At 37.0% G+C, this 20,492-nt stretch overlaps 3 protein-coding genes and 1 pseudogene across 4 annotated transcripts; all 4 read right to left on the bottom strand.

Annotated features, from left to right (window-relative positions):
• Positions 1–2,225: 2,225 nt before the first annotated feature.
• Positions 2,226–3,703, bottom strand: LOC125185618 (putative uncharacterized protein DDB_G0290521). 2 transcript variants are annotated; one of them, XM_048082175.1, is made up of 2 exons: positions 3,380–3,703; positions 2,226–3,253 (listed from the first exon to the last, which is right to left on the bottom strand). In XM_048082175.1, the coding sequence occupies exon 2, from the start codon at positions 3,027–3,029 to the stop codon at positions 2,442–2,444; it is 588 nt and encodes a 195-aa protein (XP_047938132.1). In that variant the 5' UTR covers positions 3,030–3,253; positions 3,380–3,703; the 3' UTR covers positions 2,226–2,441. The 2 variants fall into 2 exon arrangements, with proteins under 2 accessions (XP_047938132.1, XP_047938133.1); XM_048082176.1 differs by having other exon boundaries at positions 2,226–3,231.
• An 818-nt stretch (positions 3,704–4,521) lies between these two features.
• Positions 4,522–8,923, bottom strand: LOC125223220 (annotated as a pseudogene).
• A 1,184-nt stretch (positions 8,924–10,107) lies between these two features.
• Positions 10,108–13,692, bottom strand: LOC125220455 (monothiol glutaredoxin-S15, mitochondrial-like). The gene is made up of 6 exons (XM_048122624.1): positions 13,657–13,692; positions 12,636–12,770; positions 12,362–12,461; positions 11,441–11,507; positions 10,515–10,593; positions 10,108–10,437 (listed from the first exon to the last, which is right to left on the bottom strand). The coding sequence occupies exons 1-6, from the start codon at positions 13,690–13,692 to the stop codon at positions 10,342–10,344; spliced, it is 513 nt and encodes a 170-aa protein (XP_047978581.1). The 3' UTR covers positions 10,108–10,341.
• Positions 13,693–16,704: 3,012 nt separating this feature from the next.
• Positions 16,705–18,007, bottom strand: LOC125223282 (thioredoxin-like protein Clot). Its single transcript, XM_048126360.1, has 2 exons — positions 17,816–18,007; positions 16,705–17,123 (listed from the first exon to the last, which is right to left on the bottom strand). The coding sequence occupies exons 1-2, from the start codon at positions 17,958–17,960 to the stop codon at positions 16,870–16,872; spliced, it is 399 nt and encodes a 132-aa protein (XP_047982317.1). The 5' UTR covers positions 17,961–18,007; the 3' UTR covers positions 16,705–16,869.
• Between the last annotated feature and the right edge of the window lie 2,485 nt (positions 18,008–20,492).

Genomic DNA, 20,492 nt, shown 5'->3' with positions numbered 1-20,492 from the left:
TGCAGATTTCAGATGGCTTAGCAGCACTCATCTCAGTCCTAATACCAGCCCGGCCAGCAGACTGGGAGACGCTAATAGGGGTCGTTGGTACTGCGTAAGGCTGGCTTATGGTTAGCCTGTCGGGAGCTGAAGGTCTAGGCACGGCCATCTGAACCGGAGCTGCAGGAGGCATCGCCTTAGGAGTCACCAAAGGTGCATTTCCGGCTAATAGCAATATCATTTTGATGAACGGAGTTGCAGCAAATGGACTGACACACACTAAGCCTCAATATAAAGAAAACACGTATATAGTGTACCTTCTCGGGAGTAATGTTGTCGTAGGCACAGACTGAGCTGTTGAAGAAGATAGTTAGCTGAGCGGGCGCGATGGAGATCTTGGGTGAGCTCCTGCACGACAAGAGTTGATTTTAGCCTCATAGTTAAAACCATCACTTTTCTTGGGAGGTTTTGAATGACTAATTTTCACAGTATAAAGACCTAAAATCAGTTCTGCCCAACGACTGCGGTGTTAGAGGGATTGGCCATTGGGCCTCCGACTATGGGAGCAGCATAGGTGAGCCACAGCAGGTGAAGGGGTGGTGAGTGCACGACGGATGTTGTGTGCATCCATGCGGATTCGAGTATGTTGTCATCGTATAATGGACCCCGCCTTGCTTCTCGGCAGCATTGCTTTTCTGCACAACTAAAGAGACAGCCTAACACTAAAGAGGCACTCAAATCAATCTATTGCTATCAATCCATCTATTAAATTCTATTACAGCAAATCAATACACTTATCACATTCAACTAACCAATTTAAGAAGCAATACAGTTAAATAAATGTCTTTTAATTCTTGCAAAGCAACAAAAAGGATTCAAACCAATCAATCAAAACTTATCACAACAATCAACATACTAAGCAATACAGTTAAATAACTGTCCTCTAGTTCGTGAAAAGCAACAGAAGGGATCATCAAATCTATTACAACAAATAATTCAAAACTTACCATAACAAACTACCTGTCATCTCAATCTTACCACAACAAACTAACCAATTAAAGAAACAATACTGTACCTGTCATCTCAATCTTCAACATATAAAGCAACAAAAGGGATCCAAAAATGGGGCTACAAACAACCTGTGAGCCAGGAAACTGGCTGAGATTAGAGTTGAAAACGTTGGTATATAAGTTAACCAGACCAGATGATGCAAGTTAGTGGAAACCAGTCTTAGGTTGCTTGTCTTCTTGACCACCTTGACCAGCCCTTGTTTGAGAATGACCACTGCATTGGTAAGCTTCTCACAGGAGCTGATTAACAAAATCAAAAAATATACAATGAGATGAAAATATTAATCAATAATCAAGAATGAATCAATATGAGCAACAGATTTTCTTGCTCAGAGACACCTTTTTTAAGGACTTAATTACCTAATGATTAACAACCAATAAGTTAATTGGTAGAGTGTAGTTCTGAAAAAGCCGCAGAAAAAATCACAAACTGCAGTTCTCTTAATATCTTTAATCATAATCAAATACTAGCTAGGAATCTAAGATAAATTAAATCAAATTAAAGAGATGAAATAATAAAAATCAAAAGTAAATTTCATATGCCAAATTCTCAAAGTTACTGGGAGTACATAACGTTTCTTTTTTCAACTTTCATAAATTCTTATTACAACCATACTATCAAGAAACTTTAAAAAAAAGTTAAAGAAAATACCAGCTTCGTTTATTTCATCAGGAAACTCCTGCTTCACAATTTGGTCGATGGTAACAGACACTGATTACCTACAGATTAAAGCTTGTAATTAAGACAGGTCAAAAGGCCAAAAAGAATTATTACGAGCATATCAGTTGGACATCGAAGTAGAATCTCACTCAGTCACTCTGTAATTCTTCGTGTGCCAAACAGGACAAGGCATCTGCTTGAAATTCTTTCCATGATGGTAGAAGTTGGCATGTTCCTACAATGAACCATGAAGAATTAATGATATATAGAAGCAAATAATGTGCACAAACTACTTGAAAGAACCATACCTGAACAGGAATTGCTTATTCTTGCACCTTAGCGGCCAAAAGTAATGAATGCCAGTGATGACTATGATGTTATTAACATCATAATCATCATACAGTTTATAACAGAGTACTATAATACCGAATAATTAAAAATAAGCAACAGTGATAATAGTGTGTAATCAACATTCATTTTGCATCCAGAAATAATTAAAAAATAAGCCAACACCATTGAAAACAAGTCTATATTGCCAATAGAGAATTCCCATTATACAGGAAATGAGAAAAATGGCTCAGTCTTTTGCGGCCAATACAGAAGTCCCATTATACAAGAAAGGTATCGTGATTGATCAGCATTGAATTTGTGTAAAAATTGTATAGACACTAAAGCAAAAGTGAATCTATTAACAAAAATCCTCAAGATAGCACATTCTTCTCTCAGCTTTATCAGACCAACATATCCACCATCTCAATAGTGGTGGTGGTGGTGGAAGTAGTGGTGGCGTTGGAAGAAGGGGCAGTGGTGGCGTTGGAAGAAGGGGAAGCAGGGATGGCGTTGGAAGAAGGGGCGGTGGTGGACTCCGGGGCATTGGAAGCAGGGATGGCGGTGGAAACAGGGGCGGTGGTGGACTCCGGGGCGTTGGAAGCCGGGGCGGCGTTGGACTCCGGGGTGCCGTGGGTCAGAGGCTGCGTCGGAGTCGGGGGCCGCGTTGGAGTCAGGGACGGCGTCGGAGTTAGGGACGGCGTCGGAGTCAGGGACGGCGTCGGAGTTAGGGACGGCGTCGGAGTTAGGGACGGCGTCGGAGTCAGGGACGGCGTCGGAGTCAGGGACGGCGTCCCGGTGGCGTGGGAACCCATGGTAATATCATGCCATGCGTGACGAATCCCCTCCCAAAGATCGTGGGGGGCCGCTAAGATTGCGTCAATGGCATCGCTGATTCCATCGCTAAACACATTTGGATTGACGTGAAGAGCCAAGACCATTAGCCAAAAGACTAAAAGAAATGCAGAAATAGCCGTAAACCAGATCTTCATTTTGCGTTTCTTGCGGAATGTCCAGGCGAACTGGAAGCAAGCATAGCCTACCAAAACTGCGTTTATCGCGGCTATCTTCCAACTGTGCCTGGTGCTCACGCAGAAACTCCAAATCGCTGCTACGATAACCAGCGCGCAAAATGCGCTATCCTGTCGGAGATTGTCGTCACGCTCAAGAACGCCGACGAGGGCGCTGGCGGCGCTGGTAACCAGAAGTTCTCCACCTTAGCCACAGCCATTTTTTATCGAAAATTGAAAAATTGAATTACAGAATTCGATCTTGAAAAAATGAGTAACAGAATTCGAAGCTGAAGGAATGATATACTAATACAATTGAAATAACCGCTCACCAGCTCAGATTAACCGTCTGCGCGCGCCGGAGTTTTTAATTTTTGTTTTTTTTATTTTTAATTTTCTGAGTGAGAGTGAGAGTGAGAGTGAGAGTGGTATTGAGTCAAGTGGGTCGGGCCAACCCATCCAGCCCGACCCGGGCGTATGATTGTATCTGAACCCTTGAAAATAAGGGTTGGTTTGATAATTTTGTTTTTAATTTTCTGAGTGAGAGTGGTGAGAGTGGTATTGAGTCAAGTGGGTCGGGCCAACCCATCCAGCCCGACCCGAGCGTATGATTGTATCTGACCCCTTGAAAATAAGGGTTGGTTTGATAATTCTGAATATATATCAGAATTGCTTAAATCCTTAATGTTGTTTGGCATTTACCTAAGCTTCTCCAAGATGCAGTTTTTCAGACGCATTATAAGTGATAGAGTTCAAAGTATATACCAGAAATAGTTGCCGGTGGCATTCGATTAAATTGTGAAGCAAACTGAGACAGTATCAACTTTGTGTTATTTGACATTACCAAACTATTATTTTAAGCCAGAAAGCACAACCTGCATATTTGCAGTTTCAACACCACTATTGATTTACAACTTGCACCATATAAACTGCAAATGCTATCTTGAATTGATGGTTGGTTTGAAAAAATTATGCATCAGTACAGTGTATATAGAGAAAGTTGTTAAGAAATGTCACAACATCATTGTTGATGCAGGCGTTGCTCAAGGAGCTCGTTTTCTTTTCTAATGGCATCAAGATCTTCTTGTAACTTGCTCATGTTCATGCTCCTGCCATAGAGGATTGCAAGGTTGGCCTCATAATCAGCAGCTTCTCTACGCGTTCTTCGAAGCTTGTGATAGCTTAAAGAGTTCATCCTCCCTTATTTTGAGAAACAACACAGACATGTGTCCCTTTTCACTCACAGACATACTATGATTGATGATCATGATCACAAGCTTGCAATACTCGCATCAACTCTCAGCAGTTAGTATCAAAAAGAGATTGATTGTAGTTTGCCATAATTCATAAATAAATGATGAGCTTAATTATAAAAATTGTATTTCATTAAATCATGTTATGTATAGTGTTGAATCTGTTGATAAGATTAAGACAAGGTTGTCTAAAGCAATGCACATAAATGAGAAGCTAGCCATGAAGAGTCAAGCCAAGGGCTGACAGTTACTGCTGAACAATCTACGTCAATCAAACAGATGGAAGAATTGCTTACTTAAGCGATAGAAGTTATCATACAACCGAAGAAGATGGTACTTGTCACCAGGATCATGTTTATTTACACATACATCCATGCCAGTATGTAGATCAAAAAAATCTTTGTTGTTCTTTATAATTTTCACACATACATCCATGCCAGTATGTAGATCATGTGCCTGAATAGCTTTGCTGAATGCAGCTGATCCAAGATACTCGGTGACATGATAACGACCAGCAATGACTGAGTTCAAAACAACATGAAAATTCTTTTCCTCCTCAAAGCCGGACCTAAACACAAAAACAACAATTGAGGAACCATTTCTAATGGTAATACCACAGACAGTAGTAGTAAAGTAAAAAGAGTGGAGGTTATATAAAATTTACAGTCATTACAACCACAGTCCCATAGAAGTATCACAAACTTCTAATCCAAAAACAAGGAGTATTCACAGGATGCTATGAAAAAAAGATGGACAAGGTACATGCCTGTTTTTTCTGTGGAAAAATTTCAAATCGAAGGACTCAAATTCCTCCTCTTGTGCTTTGATTTGCTTCACTTGCTCTTGAACAGCAGCAGCTTTCTCATCTTCGAGGGCTTCCACTGGATCCTCTTCTGTTACGCCTGTTGTTTTCATATCTTGTTCTTTCTTTACAAGTTCCCTATCAATGTAGCCATAATTAGAAAGAGATGACGGACTTGAATTTGCTGATTCCCCAGAAATAGCATGTTCATCCCTTGAACTCTTAGTTGGTGAGGAGTCATTGCTTTTCGGCCTCCATGATGCAAGCATGTTGTCATTCTCCATGCCATGAACATAAGCTTCATCACCGAAAATGGTCTCATACTGGTTTGACCACAAAGCTTTGCCTGAGCTTTTTTGCACCACTTGTCCATCTCAAAGAGGAGGAAATGAGAAGTCTCCATCTAACTTTGCTATTGCATACGGATTCTTGTCATTACTCAGCATATGTTTCTCAGTATTATGAGTCTTTGATCTATTATGAACTTTTTTAGATCTCTCACCAGCATTCTTATCTGAGTCATGTTGTGTGTCTAGACCCTTGAACACCAACATCATGATACTGAAAGTATTCTGCATCACCTTCACTGCTGTCTCCAACCAAACTTTCTCGTACTTCACTGCCAATATCAGCAGCATCACTGTTGATTCTACACCAATAGATCTAACTGAACCGGTTTGCTTATCATCCATGCTGATATCTGGTTGCAGCCTTCCCAGTTCATTCGTAGCTTTTCCATCCCCTAACACAATGAGTTCATTTGTCTGAGACACAAACCCCTGCCAAACAGGTTATGAACGCATCAACTTGAGTTCCTCCTCGTCCATCAACTGCCCATCATATTACCTAATCATATCATTATCTCTGTCTCTCTGGTATATTTCAGTAGCTGACAGCCCATCATGGTCATCTGCAGGCACAATAGCATTAACAGTTTTCGACTGGATATACCTTTCCCCAGAGAAGTAAGAATCCTCCTCGCCAAATGACTGGTCATCTTCGTCATTTTTGTGCTGACTCCATTCTTGAGTGTCTGGAACACTCCCATGTCCAGTTCTGATTGTCACTTGGGTAGTCGATTTCATGAGCCAGAAACCAGGTCTCATCTTTAATGGGTTGTCTCATATAGCCAACATCATCGTCATCTATCTTCATATTCATCAGAGTCCCAATATTCATTAGGGTAGTCTATGGATTCACTCATTCCATCACCGATAGTTGCAAAACGAGAAACCAGGTCAGAAGTATCCACGGTGATACCCTGACTCACAGATAACCAATTGCCTCCTCCTAGCCTCTTTCCTAAGAATCATCATTATCCAAATAGAAATGCAATAAGTAAACAGATAGCAGTCAAAATAAATAAATTTCTTAGGGAAGGATAGAGAGAGAGAGAGAGAGAGTTGATATTATAAAAATTATGTCCCGCCAACAATGTAATTGTTGATGGGAAGGATAAAAAGAGAAATCATTGTAAAGAAATTGAGTGAATAAACAAATTGGAATCCGAAGGAGACTGCAGGAAAGATCATCCATATTTCACATAGTCTGTGTTCTTCTCTACACAGCTAAGAGTCAGAAATGTCAGATAGTTCGAGCTCTCCCCTCTACTCTAGAACCCAGATATAGGAAGGCGACCAAAGGAAGAAATAATGTAGAATGAGATTAAGAAAAACAAATTGTGCTCTCAAGTAAATTCCCAATTAAAACATATCAGCATATATAATCAATTTGAGAAATTCCATGACGTTCTTGTTTACACCCATATAAGCATGATAGTGACTTATGAGCATAGCTCGCAGGGTGGGAAAATATTCTACAAGTATTTGGGAAAACATGTTGCACTGATCTCTTGGCCAATAGGTACATCCAGAAATGACCCAATAAGAAAAGCATTGTCGGCATCCAAGATCTTCGATGCATCACGTTCATATTTCTCCTCCCAGGGAATATTGAAAGGCTCTTCTTCTGTCTTGAGTCTCACAGGTGGTAGCCGTGGTAACTCTTCCCTTTGGTTCGCGGGTGCAAAATTAAATTCTAATGGACCGAATTCATTGGGCTCAATCCATGATTCTTCCCAAAGAAAAGAGATCTACCCACCTCATCTACTTACTCCTTAATTGCTGCTCTAATGTTATTGAGTTCTGCTTTCCTTTTACCCTTTTGTTGATCAACAACAGCAATAGCTCTGTCATAACTTGTAGAAGTATCTCCACTGGATGATGGGAAAACAGTTTTCACATGACACTCTTTCCAGAGCTCTGATGAAGGTTGACCAGATACATCGCTTCTGGACCAGAGATTATCAACGGGTCATCCTTTGAGCCTGTGATGTTTGGCAGCCTTTGTTGATCCACTACCTTATTATCACTCTTCTTCTCAGAAGTCAAATCTGTGTTAATACCAGGCCAAGTAATTCTCTTTTCACCTGAAACACTGGCATCATCACCAGATTTGTGGTGAACTTGACCACTTTCAAGAGTCTCAGCTGAATTCATCTTTGCTTTTCCAGGAACCTGGAATCCCAATAAATTGTTCTCACCGGCACTGCCACCACCATTTTGGTATGGAGTGACTGGACCATTGCTTGTACCGTACTTCCATGAATATAAATCAAGCACAGTATCATCCAAACCATTGGAGAAGACAAAGTTCTTCTCACTTGCTGCAATATCATCACCAGCCTTGCTCTGCTTTTTTAGTAATGCCAGCATTTTTCTACTTGTTATCCACTCATTTCTTCCGGTTCCGCTATCTACCTCTTTCACAATTAGCTCCTTAGATGAGTCAACAGTACTCAAGGAAAATAAACCATTAAGACTTTCCACGCCATGTCTAGCAGTTTTTGTGTTTTTATATTCTTCTCCCGAAACAGACCCATTTACTTCTTTACCTAATCCACTCGACTCCTTGTCATCAAGCATAAGCTTTTGAAGAAGCCAATTCAAGTCAGGCCTATTACCCAATTCGCTCCGCAATGCAGCCTCTGCCTTTGTATATTTATTCTTTTTCAGAAACTCCAGTATAACATCTACAGAACCCGAATCAGCCATTTATAATACACACTTCAAGCACTCCAAACCAAGTACTCGAAACACCACTAGCCTAAACCTGAAAAAAATGAGAAAAACAAATATAGCATAAACCTGTTATTCAAACCGAACCTTCAGCTCCCTATTCTTAGAAAGAGACAAGCAAAAGAAAACCAACTATAGAGTTTTCATATTTTCACCATAACCTTACAGCCAAAAACCTACAAAAGCAAAACAAAAAAGGGGAAATTCAAACTAAACCCACACTTCTAAAAGCAGAGCTAAGAACAGATATAGTATAAAATTATCAAAGACGACATTTTTCACGATACCCTTACAACCAAAACTTCAAAAGCAAAACCAAAAAGGGAGAAATTCAATCCTAAAAGCAGATATAAGAATAGAATCGCAAATAAATATCAAAGATTGCATTTTTCATAGATCCCAATACGCAAATTCCATCAACATTCGCAATACCCGAGCTACAAGTACTTAATTTCTTAGGAATTAAACGAAAAAAACTGAACGATATTTCATAAATAACGAAACGCACGAGCACTTCCGCGAAATGGGAATGATTGTCCGAACGAATGAAAAGCAAAATGGGGGAGCATTCGAATTGAGATTGAAATGAGAGGCAAAAGAAGCTTACAGATCGACGAGATGCTATTCGTGAAGCCAACAACGGTGTTATTGAATCCATCGCCCAAACTTATTTAGAAATCTGAGTAAACAAAATTTGAAACTGTTTTTCAAATGCAATACTATCAAGAATATGTTACTCCTCCGATTATAAAAATCATAATTTGTTGTTTGGACCAGGTCGGAGTATAAAATACTGCTCCATCGGTCCCATTTAAGATTTTAGACACTCTCCTTTTTTTTAATTTATTCGAATAAGAGTCGTATTTTATTATTCTATCCTCCACGTTGCTATTCTAATTTAACTCACTCACATTTTACTGTTATAAAATTAATACTTCCTTGTCCCATATAATTTGTCCTACTTTTTCATTTCGGTTCATCCCGTATAATTTTTCTCATTTTATTTTTACGATTTTTGGTAGTGGACCTCATATTCCATGAACTCATTCTCACTCATATTTTGTTAGTATAAAACTAATATATAAAAGTAGGATTCACATTTCACTAACTTTTTCAACTCATTTTTCATTATATTTCTTAAAACTCGTACCCGGTCAAAGTGAGACAAATTATGTGGGACGGATGGATTATAAAAAAGTGGAACTCATATTCAACTAACTTTTTTAATCCATTATTCTTTACTACATTTTACTTTATCAACTTATTTACAATATTAGTACTCAGCAGTGACATTTTACAATTAAGTAACATAAGTACATAACACTAAATTTTCACTCATCACATCTCAGCCAACAATTTCTGAAAACACTTGCAATTATATCTTTTTTCAAGAACAAGAGACCAGTTTTTTGCATTGCAACCCTACAATTCTGTAGATAATGATTCGAGCATAATTAAAGAATTAAGCATCTTGTGTGAATATGAGTTTGCATTGGAATTTATATATTTTGATAATTAGTTGTTGAATTTATTTGAGAGTCGACTAAATTAATCCAACTCGACTCGATTCATCTAGCATCATCCTACCCATTTGATTCGATCCATCCCAGCTCTCTTGGATTTCCTTCTGCACCTCAGCTTCGCTCCTTCACAAGCCTGATTTCTCGCTGCTGGAGCAACTGCTTGAACTCAGCATTGATCCTTTCCAGCTTTGCTCATTTGCGCACCCTTTTCCTGTTAAACCAGCTGATACATCTTCCTATCCTTGGTCAAGTGTTCGGACTCCTCAAAAGCGTTTAGCCATAGCCACAACTTCCCAACACAAATTAAAGCATCTCATGTTTAATTGTGAACGACTCCTCAGGAATATATAGAGCTTGATTACTACTCGCAAATAGGTAAATAAATCCTGGTGTTCAATTTCATTATGCTGACGCTCAAGATGAACATTTGAAACATACTTTGTACAAGTATATTTTATTGATTCTTATACATAGACAAATACTAAGTTCTAAATAAAACATTAATTTACTGTCCTACCTTGACAAAACATCGTTAGTTGTTACCATACCATGAATGACTCTGCACCTTTTATTTTTGTTACAAATCATTTTCCGATATAAATCTGATTTAACTATTCGACAATGCCATAGTTTCATTATTTAGAGGATCATCCTATTCATCCAGCAACTGCGTATAAATCTGTTTTGTTGCTGTTTTTCTGCATCGGCTTTCAGGATCTCCTTCAGTTCACCAGTCTGCATGACAAACAAGAGTATTACAACAAAAAAGGATGTGGTGATCAACCCAAAACAAAAAGGTAGAAAACAAATACCTCGTGCATGCTAAGAATGATATCAGATCCCCCAACAAAATCCCCATTGATGTATATTTGTGGGAATGTCGGCCAGTGGCTGCAACAGGTAGATAGATACAAGAATAACCACTCTGTTTGAAACAAAACAAATTCTACACGATTTTTCATTTAAACACCGTAGCTGCTCAAACCAATGCCTAGTGACCTGCTCAAATAGGTATACATGTCTTGGTAGAATATGGACAGTAGCAAACACATAAACCTATATAATACTAGTACTAATGTTTAACACCTCAAAAGATTAGGGGTACATACAGAATCACTTCCCCTACAGAAGTGATTCCTATGTAGACCATTCTTATTAGTTTAAGGACCACATGAAGGTAAAGAATACAATACATTCTTACACTAATATCAAAATCTGAAAACAAGTATAGTAATTTACAAAACTTGACTTGACCTTACTTCCTATAAACTGGTCCATAAAATATTTAATAATAGTATTTTTTAGCCGAAATCCGGTGATATTATTAATAGCATAATGATAAATTTTAGGGATATTGTGTGCAAATAAAATTCTCGTCTTCCTCACTTTCCAATGTAAGTTTCCAAAGCAACAGATTTCTAAAGATAAAAGCCGCACTGATATAGGCTCAACTTGAGAGGTAGGTAAGTTAGAAAATTGATTAATAAATGTCTTCATAAAGGCTTTGTCCAAACTCCAATAGTGTCAATATCAATTGGAAGAACGAGAGATGTTTAAAAAGGCACAAAAAGGAAGTGCTGGTGGTTAGCAATGGTTATAACCCACTCGTAATCTCATATAAATCTTATTCAGGGCTTTAGGTTTCTTATATACAGAACAATTAATCATCAAAGACAATTACATGTTCGCAACCACTCAGTCATCACACGCTCCAAAACATTCAAGTATGTAAAGTCACCTGAAGGATTTCACAGCATTCTTTATCTCAAGGTCTTCTAATATATTTCTTGAAGCAATAGGAACATCTGCAAAAGCCATATGAAAGATAAACAAGTGTCAGTGTAACCAAAAATAGTACAATGGATCGCACTAATTAGAAACAAACGCTCTGTATAGAACATTTTGATGGGATCAAGATGTAACTTGCTTCATTTTTTTGAAACAAATGAACTAGGTATGGAGTTAAAGGTGGAAGGTGTTGGAATTGACAAGCTGCTCACGAGTGGCATGATAAACTGATTGAATGAATGCTATTGTTCACTAGTGTGTTTGGTGAATTGCTCGAGAGAAATATAAATGAGCTAGCTATGGAGGAATATAAAAAGAAAGATAGCAAACTGAAATTGATAAATGAAAGGGACAAATCCATGGCCAGGAAAGAAATGAGTCCTAATCTCACGGCACTTTCTGGACACAACTATTTGGTCCCTGGATACCTCTCTTCCTCAAGGAGGCATTTATAGAAAATTAAAAGACTCTTAATCCTACATGCAATTTAAAATACTAAAGAAAAGCATGAAAATAAACCCTATTAAAGATAAAAATGAAAACAAACCCTATGAAAGATAAGCATGAAGATAAAAATAAACATGGAAATAATAACAGACTCCTATGAAAAAGGGAACTCCTAAATATCATGCATCTATCTCAAATTTTCGATAATCAGAACTTCAGTATATCTAAGCAAAGTCTAATAAAACCTATCGATGGATAATACAGATACTAAATCAAGCTCCTTTTAGATACTTCACCAAATGAAGTAGCTACTTTCATCTATTGCCCAACCCACAAAATGGCTGGTCCAGAAAAATTGTTGTATAAAATGTTCAAGACAGGAACAAAGTAAGGATGCACAAAAATAATCTTCCTCGTTTCTTACTATATTCTCTCAAGACCCTCACTGCTAGTGCACTGAATCCACATCGAGGAGCTTCTGGCACACCTTTCATGTATATCATCACTGGGTTTTCTTTAATATCCTGCATATTCACCATAAAATAACTAACAGGTTGGGCTAATATCTTTATTGGGCCAAACAACTAATAGGAAAAACAAAATTTCAGAGCATTATGAAATTTTATAACACCAATTCTTCATATCATCAGTGATTCACAACCATGTTGCAGAAGCTTGGGAAAACTCAAGAGTCCTACCTGCTCAACAATGACCTTCAAGGAGATTTCAGAAGTCTCGACTTTAGTCGTGGGTCTGAAATCTTCATGTGTATCAGGATCACTGGGCACAGAAGTGGAAAAACAAAGTATGCCCTGATAAAAGGATCCAGATGCCTAAAGGGTGTAACACAAGTCAGATGAATATCAGAATCAGAATTCTGTGAACTATGATAACTATCACATTAAAAGCCCATTCACTAGTAGAAGCTCGATTTTATCAAACACTTCTGTTGGTAAGTATGCATTTAAGACAGGAAGGAAGACTATATAATGATATACTAATTCCTAGTTCCACACATATTTCCCAAGTAAATTAGCATTAATGTCATAGTTGATCAGATAATAGAACACAAACGTAAAACTAAATACGTACAAGTTAATATTTTATCATCACGAGCCTGCTAATAAAAAGCTTGGAAGAAATTCTGCAGATACACATTATGCTTGCCTCTCCAGCAGCACAAGCAGTACCCGATTTTGTTCTCAATCAGGCCCCTCTAGAAGTTAAAGAAATTTTTCAAGCAAGAAGTATGATAATATGTCTTTATAGTATGATTATGGCCCACTGTAACCTTATTCCGGAGGTCATCCTCTTCTCACATTTCAGGGATCAGAAGGCTTAAGGTGACTCAAATTAATGAACAGTATTGGTATAATTTTCTACTATTACTCTAATTTATATGATAGTGAGATATTAAGTTAACTAAAATAAACCAACAAGTTTCTCTCATGCAATAGGAATACTGAAGCTCATGCTTCCTATTTTAAGGAGTAGGAAACAAACAAACAAGCAAACAAGACCAATCTGTTCGGCAATGGATAGGTCCCCAGCAGCCCAATCAAAATAGAAAATGACGCAATGAAAATGTATAATAGTTTAGAGATCTTTAAGCAACATTAAACTAAATAAACTTAGAGTTGAACTAGCAGCTGGAACTGCAAAAATGCCTTTGTAGAAAATATTAGCTAAAGATCTTGCCATACTCCCAAAACTGCAAACCAAGGCAATTATAGAAAAGATTATTCCAGACTCCATGCAGTCTAAAAAATTAAGAGTAGACGTAAATATGTGAATGTCACACTTCATAGATGATTAAATCAATTTCACATTAACAGCATTAACACAGTTTGCTAACAATTTTTATGTCAAGCTGAGCTCAACGACATCAATAAGATACTCTTCTAAATACAAACCTAAATGTCAAAAATCAGAACTTGAAGATATCTAAGCATCCTGAGAGTGAGTACCCTCAGGGAAAAATAAAAGAAGTCTTGTGTAAGACAAAGGCCACTGCCACATATCTCATATATTTGCACAAAAAAGTTGGTTCTTTTATGTAGATTCGACTTCTCGGACCTCATAAAGGGATAATTCTCGTGATTCAGATAAGAAAAAAATTATTGTTAGATGCATTAATAAACACAAAGTTCTTCGATTTGATCTCAGGAAACAGAAATTAAACGGAACAAAATTGATAAAGTGTACGGTTCTTGAGCATGGAAATTACTCCATATTAGTAGTAGTATATCATACCAAGCATGCAGTATTCCAAAATTACATAAAAAAAAAAACGAATAGAGAAAAGAAATTTAACATCCATATAGCGAATTGCATAATCGAATAAAGTATAATGGGAAAACAAAGCCCATTAGAAATAGAGAATACCTAATTATGGGTGGAATTAGGGTTTAGAAAGTTGAGGTGTAAAACTAATAATGAGGAGAAGAGCGACAGGTGACGGCGTTGCCGGTCAGCAAGCAGGTGGAGGCGGCGGTGGTTCGGCTCAACTAAAATGGTACTCCTACAATACTTTGATTTTTGTATTTTGAGTAATAAATTTTGGTAACGTGTTTTTTATATATTCTGAATTAACATAAACGAACTATTAGGAAAAATACTTTTGAGAATTAGTACTCTGGTTTTATGATTCTTGAGAAATATTTTCCTACCAAATACATTTTTAAAAATGTATTAAAATGTGTTAGGATTCTGAAATTATAATTTTATTCTTAAACTTATCTAAGTAATAAATTAAAAAAGCATAGTACTCCTTCGGTTCTTAATAAATTAGATAACTTTTTAAAACCATAAAGGTTACTCCCTCCGCCCGTGAATAGAAGTTCCGTTTTTCCATTTTAGTCCGTCCGCGAATATGAATCTCAGTTCATAATTATCATAAATGGTAAAAAAACATCACATTCCACCAACTTATTCTACTTACATATTCCACTAACTTTCTTCCATCCACTTTTTCAACATTTATTAAAACTCGTGGCCGAAATGAATGAGACTCATATTCTCGGACGGAGGGAGTATAATACAAAATTAGTAAAGTAAGAAAAAGATCTAAAAAAAAGTTAAGTAGAAAATGGAACTCTTTCTCAATAGAAAGAAAAAAGTTTCCTTAAATAGAAATAGACTTTTTTTAAAGGACATCCCAAAATGGAAATATGATCTATTTTTAAGGAATTGAAAGAGTATAAGATACTCCCTCCGTCCCATAAAAGTTGAGTCGTATTTCTTTTTAGTCCGTCCCAACAAAGTTGAGTCATTTCCTTTTTTAACAAAAGACAAAACATCTAATCACTATTACTTTATTCCATCATTTACTTTATTCTCTCTTATCTTTCCTACTTTTTCATCTCTCCTATTTATTTAATACAAATACTTAACCTCTGTGCCCAAAAGTTTTGTTTCAACTTTTATGGGACGGAGGGAGTACAAAATAAAGCATTATATTAAAATACTAAATCAAGGAAAAAATCGTGATATTTTAATTTGTATATAATATAAAATTTTAAAGAATCAGATTACTTTTCTCATTTTCTTATGATTAAACAAATTTAATTATTAATAATTAGATTATTTTCGATGTATCGTGAAACCAATAATATGTTACTATCTCAGTCTCTGAAAATTTGTCCCATTTTTCTATTTCCGTCTGTCCTCCAAAATTTGTCCTATTTCACTTTTACCATTTTTGTAGTGGACCTCATCTTCCACTAACTCATTCTTATTCACATTTTATTATAAAAAAAACTAATATATAAAAGTAGGACCCACAATCTACTAGTTTTTTCAACTCACTTTCCATTACATTTCTTAAAACTCGTGTCAGGTCAAAGTGGGACAAATTTTGGAAGACGTCCCAACAAAGTTGAGTCATTTCCTTTTTTAACAAAAGACAAAACATCTAATCACTATTACTTTATTCCATCATTTACTTTATTCTCTCTTATCTTTCCTACTTTTTCATCTCTCCTATTTATTTAATACAAATACTTAACCTCTGTGCCCAAAAGTTTTGTTTCAACTTTTATGGGACGGAGGGAGTACAAAATAAAGCATTATATTAAAATACTAAATCAAGGAAAAAATCGTGATATTTTAATTTGTATATAATATAAAATTTTAAAGAATCAGATTACTTTTCTCATTTTCTTATGATTAAACAAATTTAATTATTAATAATTAGATTATTTTCGATGTATCGTGAAACCAATAATATGTTACTATCTCAGTCTCTGAAAATTTGTCCCATTTTTCTATTTCCGTCTGTCCTCCAAAATTTGTCCTATTTCACTTTTACCATTTTTGTAGTGGACCTCATCTTCCACTAACTCATTCTTATTCACATTTTATTATAAAAAAAACTAATATATAAAAGTAGGACCCACAATCTACTAGTTTTTTCAACTCACTTTCCATTACATTTCTTAAAACCCGTGTCAGGTCAAAGTGGGACAAATTTTGGAAGACGGAGGTAGTATATACCAAATTTTCATATCACATAGTTGTAGTATAATGGTATGAAACAAGATTTCGATAAAGGAATATTTCAATAGTTTCAAAAACACAAGAGGCTTCATATTCCTGCACCAGAACACAATTTTGAAATACCGGGAGCCTCTTAAGTTGTGCATTGGCAACAGAATTTAGGATAATGTTGACTTGCTCATTCTATTCAAAAGAGAAGGTGCGTTTTAGTTTCTTGAGTTATACTATGAGTTTCAAGAAAAAACATTTATTTTGTTGGTTCCTCAAATGTAAAGCCAATTATACCATGTGATAACAGTATTTTTCAGGTATGCGATGATATTATTCATGAAAACACATAGTGGTCTGTAAATCTGAAAGAGCCAAACTATATGAAATGGAGAAAAGCTTATTTATTAGGCACCACAGCTCTCCTCTGCCATGAAGCAAGACTCTCTAATCTTCAGACAGAAGGGTGTCGATCTTTTTCTCCAGATGAGCCTCATGATCTTCTAGACGACCCTTTATGGAACCATTTTCCCATCGGATGAGTGTAGGAACTCCCGTGAGCTTGAACCTAGGGTCGACCCTCAACGGGTGCTGAGGATTCCTCCAAGAAGGCCTATCTCCAACATAGGCCTTCAACAATGCCACATTACCTGGAGCCTCTTCCAGCTTCTTGTATATCACCGGTTCAGCTCTAACACAGTCTGAAGTAGAAAACCAGTTAAATTATCACCCAAGAGAACAAAACAGCTGACAGGAAATGAAACAGAAACAAGGAATTGCAATAAAAACTAGGTTGACAGAATTTCAGAGAAACACAAGCAACAACAGTTTAAATAGATCGCGATGAGAAACAAGCTTATAGTTGCCTGGTAGTAATGCATCAGAGCGTGGAATAATGTTAATGTTCGCTCGGACTACAATGAGGCTACAAATCAGGAACCAGAGAACTATGCAAAGAATATACTTACTTGATAAACAACATTTTATTTGTTAAATAGGAGTACAATTGATGCACACACACGCCCAATATATTGGAACAAAGCATTCAGACCACCCAATGTACAAAGAGAGGACAGTAAAGAGTTATCATATCCATGCCTAAATTTGTTCCTTCAAGTACAGAGATGTCATAATCACTGAACAGAAATTTCACTGTCAATTTCTTCCTCTAACTTGGCATGTACAGTACAGAGTGACAAAAGAATACATTTGGCGAATTGAGAAGAATTGTAAAGATACTAATACAGAATAATTTTAGAAAGCGAATTGAAGCTGTCAAAGCATCATCGGTAAACACCGTTGAGCGATTAAAAACGAATCTTCAATGATTGAATTGTGAAAAATGGAGTGCAATAATCTAAATTAAACCAGCCAATCTCTTTCAATTGTGTACCTGGGCACCAACTAAGATTGGTGGATGGTTCTTTATCAGCATAGAAAAGGATAAAGTTCGCCTTGTTATTCGCGGCTTCATTGGTAAATTGCTGAAACACGCCATCAAATGTAGCCACAGTTGCTTCCAGCACCTTCATCGGCATTTTTTTTCTTTCCAGAATTTAGGGTTTTTGCTATCTTGTTTATAATTCAAAAATGAACAAATTTGGGTTTATATGGGTCTGAAATATATATAGTCAAAAACGCTCTTTTTCGGCTGTACTAATTAATTAATCACATTAAGTAAAAGTTAATTACGATTTAATTGCGGGTATTTTAGTGTCGTGATTGGTATGTTGATATGCTTAATTGTTGAGTTTTTGTGCTCAAAATGGTTATTTCACTATATGTTTTGGAGTTCACGTGTTTATTGAGTGTTTTGGGCAAAAATAGGCAGAAATGGGCGAAACACGGGTCTCACCCGACCGGGTGAGGTTTTGTGCATAAATGCCACCCGGCCGGGTGGCATTTAGAAGCCGTAAAGTGGACAGAGAGTTCAAGAGAAGACCCACCCGGCCGGGATTTTCCGGTGCATTTATACCTGCCGACAGTCCAGAGAGTACCGAAGATTTCCCACCCGGCCAGATGAATTTCATGTACAACAATTCCACCCGGCCGGGTACGTAATTCTGGCGTTTTTCTTATTGGAAACACGATTTTTGGAAGAGTGGAATAAGAAAGAAGATCTAGGGCAACTTTACTCATTCTCTACCGCCGTAAAACACACACTCCATCTCTCTCAAGCACTCTTGGAAGAAGATTGAAGATTCAAGCTTCAATTCCAACGCCAATTGTACTCCGTATCATGTTTTCCATTGTTTTCCTTAGTTTAGACTTGTTTTCTTCCATGAATATGAGTAGCTAAACTTCTTTTATCTAGAATTCTTGGTGAAGATGCATTGATTCATAGTTTTAATCCAATTGACTTCGTTTTTATCTAGCTCTTGTAATTGTTTAGTTTATTCCTGTGCTTTTTCCTGTCAATTGCTTGATCACCAATTGGTAGTGTTAGGGTTTCTTAGAGTAATCGGGAGGTGAAATAATTAATCTTGAAAGAGGAATAATCCACACCTTTATTCAATAAAACTCGGGAGAGTTGAGATTCTGAGTTGGGTCATTAATCTAATCTATATGTTGGGAGTTAATTCTAAGAATTAGAAGAGGACTTCAATTGTTACACTTAATCTGCGGATTTCTCACCTTGGGAAAGTGTTAAATTCATATTCGTGATTGATTCAACAATTTCTGGAGACTTTAAATGGTAATTTAATTTCAATTGGGTTAAGCTATGAGTTGTGCATCGGATCCTTGAATTCTGCATATTTCTTCATCTCTGTCTGCAACTTGCTTCTTTGTTCTCTTGTTTAAGTGTTTTATTACAATCTCTTAATTTATATAGTTTCAGTAGCTGTTAGTTTCAAAACCAAAATTGATCGTCTGGATAGTAATCGAAATTGGTTTGTGGTACTTAGGTTTACACTTAATTGTCTCTGTGAGATACGATATACTCTTCCTTGCTATTTGCTACAATAATCCTGTACACTTGCAGGTATTATTTGGGTAAAATAAAGTTGAGTCAAGTTTTTGGCACCCACTGTCCACTGGTGCACTATTGTATAACAACTTTTGAAAACATAATTGAAAGCAAATAACAACTAGATGAAATTAAAACACGGAGATAAACGATAGAGATAAGGGAATTCCAGGGATGTGCGTTCACAGTTATGGTTATACAAATTCCAAACTACAATACCCTAGCACAATTATTACTTTGATAAGACGAGTCGCCTAGTTTATGCTCATGCGATACAAACGTTGATTACAAGATTAGGGTTGTCAATCCTAACACGTAACTCCAAAAAGCTCCTAAAACCCTTGAAAAGTCCTCACTCTCAATTAACAGTGCCGTTTTAAGGGAAGCTAACTGTAGTGTCTACTAAGTGGACCTAACTCGCTAGAACTCTCTCACAGTTATGAAGCAAGCTATATTAAACCATGCACGATTGTGTCACTCAATCATGAAGCATCAAGATTAACTTAGGGAAGAAACAACGTAAAAACAAAACGGATATTAAATAGAAAAAGGAATTGTATAACCAAAGTCGTTACTAACACATCCCTAGAATCCTATGAGTTCAGTTACACATAATGGAATAAGCTAAACACATAGATTGAAGGGAAAACAATTTGAACATAAAACTAAAGCAAATAAAACTCGTAGGTTGAATCCTTTTCGTTCTTGATGTTCTTGAAATCCTTCTCCAACTTCTTGCACAATTGAAGTACTCTAGCTTTTGATCTATGTGAATTATTTTGCAAGTAGAAGCTCTCTAATTTGATGAAGCTTGAGGTCTTATTTAAAGGGGAAAGTCAATCCTCATTGTAGAAGGAAAGATCTTCAAAATATGGTAAATCTTGGAGCAGATCTAGGGCAATTCGAATTCGCCGCCTTTCTCCGGTGGGCAGCCGCACGTTGGCCGGCGGTCGCCGCGTTGGAGTCCAGAGTCTCTGTTCCTTCGGCGGCGGACCGCCGCATGACTTCCGACGGTCGTCGGGCGAGACTCTCTTCCAAGTGTAATTTTCCGAGGCGGACCGCTGCACTACTCTGACCGCCGGGCGCCGGCGGTCGCCGTCTG

Source organism: Salvia hispanica, chromosome 4 (genome assembly GCF_023119035.1).
Source record: "Salvia hispanica cultivar TCC Black 2014 chromosome 4, UniMelb_Shisp_WGS_1.0, whole genome shotgun sequence".
NCBI classification, from domain to species: domain Eukaryota; kingdom Viridiplantae; phylum Streptophyta; class Magnoliopsida; order Lamiales; family Lamiaceae; genus Salvia; species Salvia hispanica.
This window is presented reverse-complemented; position numbering and strand designations above follow the sequence as displayed.

Coding starts and splice junctions, on each gene's coding strand:
- LOC125185618 (XM_048082175.1), bottom strand. CDS start 3,029: ATGAAGATCTGGTTTACGGCTATTTCTGCATTTCTTTTAGTCTTTTGG.
- LOC125220455 (XM_048122624.1), bottom strand. CDS start 13,692: ATGGAGTCTGGAATAATCTTTTCTATAATTGCCTTG. Junction 11,508..12,361: donor GAGGGTCTTGAGAGAATATA/GTAAGAAACGAG, acceptor TGGCTTTTGCAG/ATGTTCCTATTGCTTCAAGA. Junction 10,594..11,440: donor AATGCTGTGAAATCCTTCAG/GTGACTTTACAT, acceptor TACCTGTTGCAG/CCACTGGCCGACATTCCCAC.
- LOC125223282 (XM_048126360.1), bottom strand. CDS start 17,960: ATGCCGATGAAGGTGCTGGAAGCAACTGTGGCTACATTTGATGGCGTG. Junction 17,124..17,815: donor CAATCTTAGTTGGTGCCCAG/GTACACAATTGA, acceptor TTTCTACTTCAG/ACTGTGTTAGAGCTGAACCG.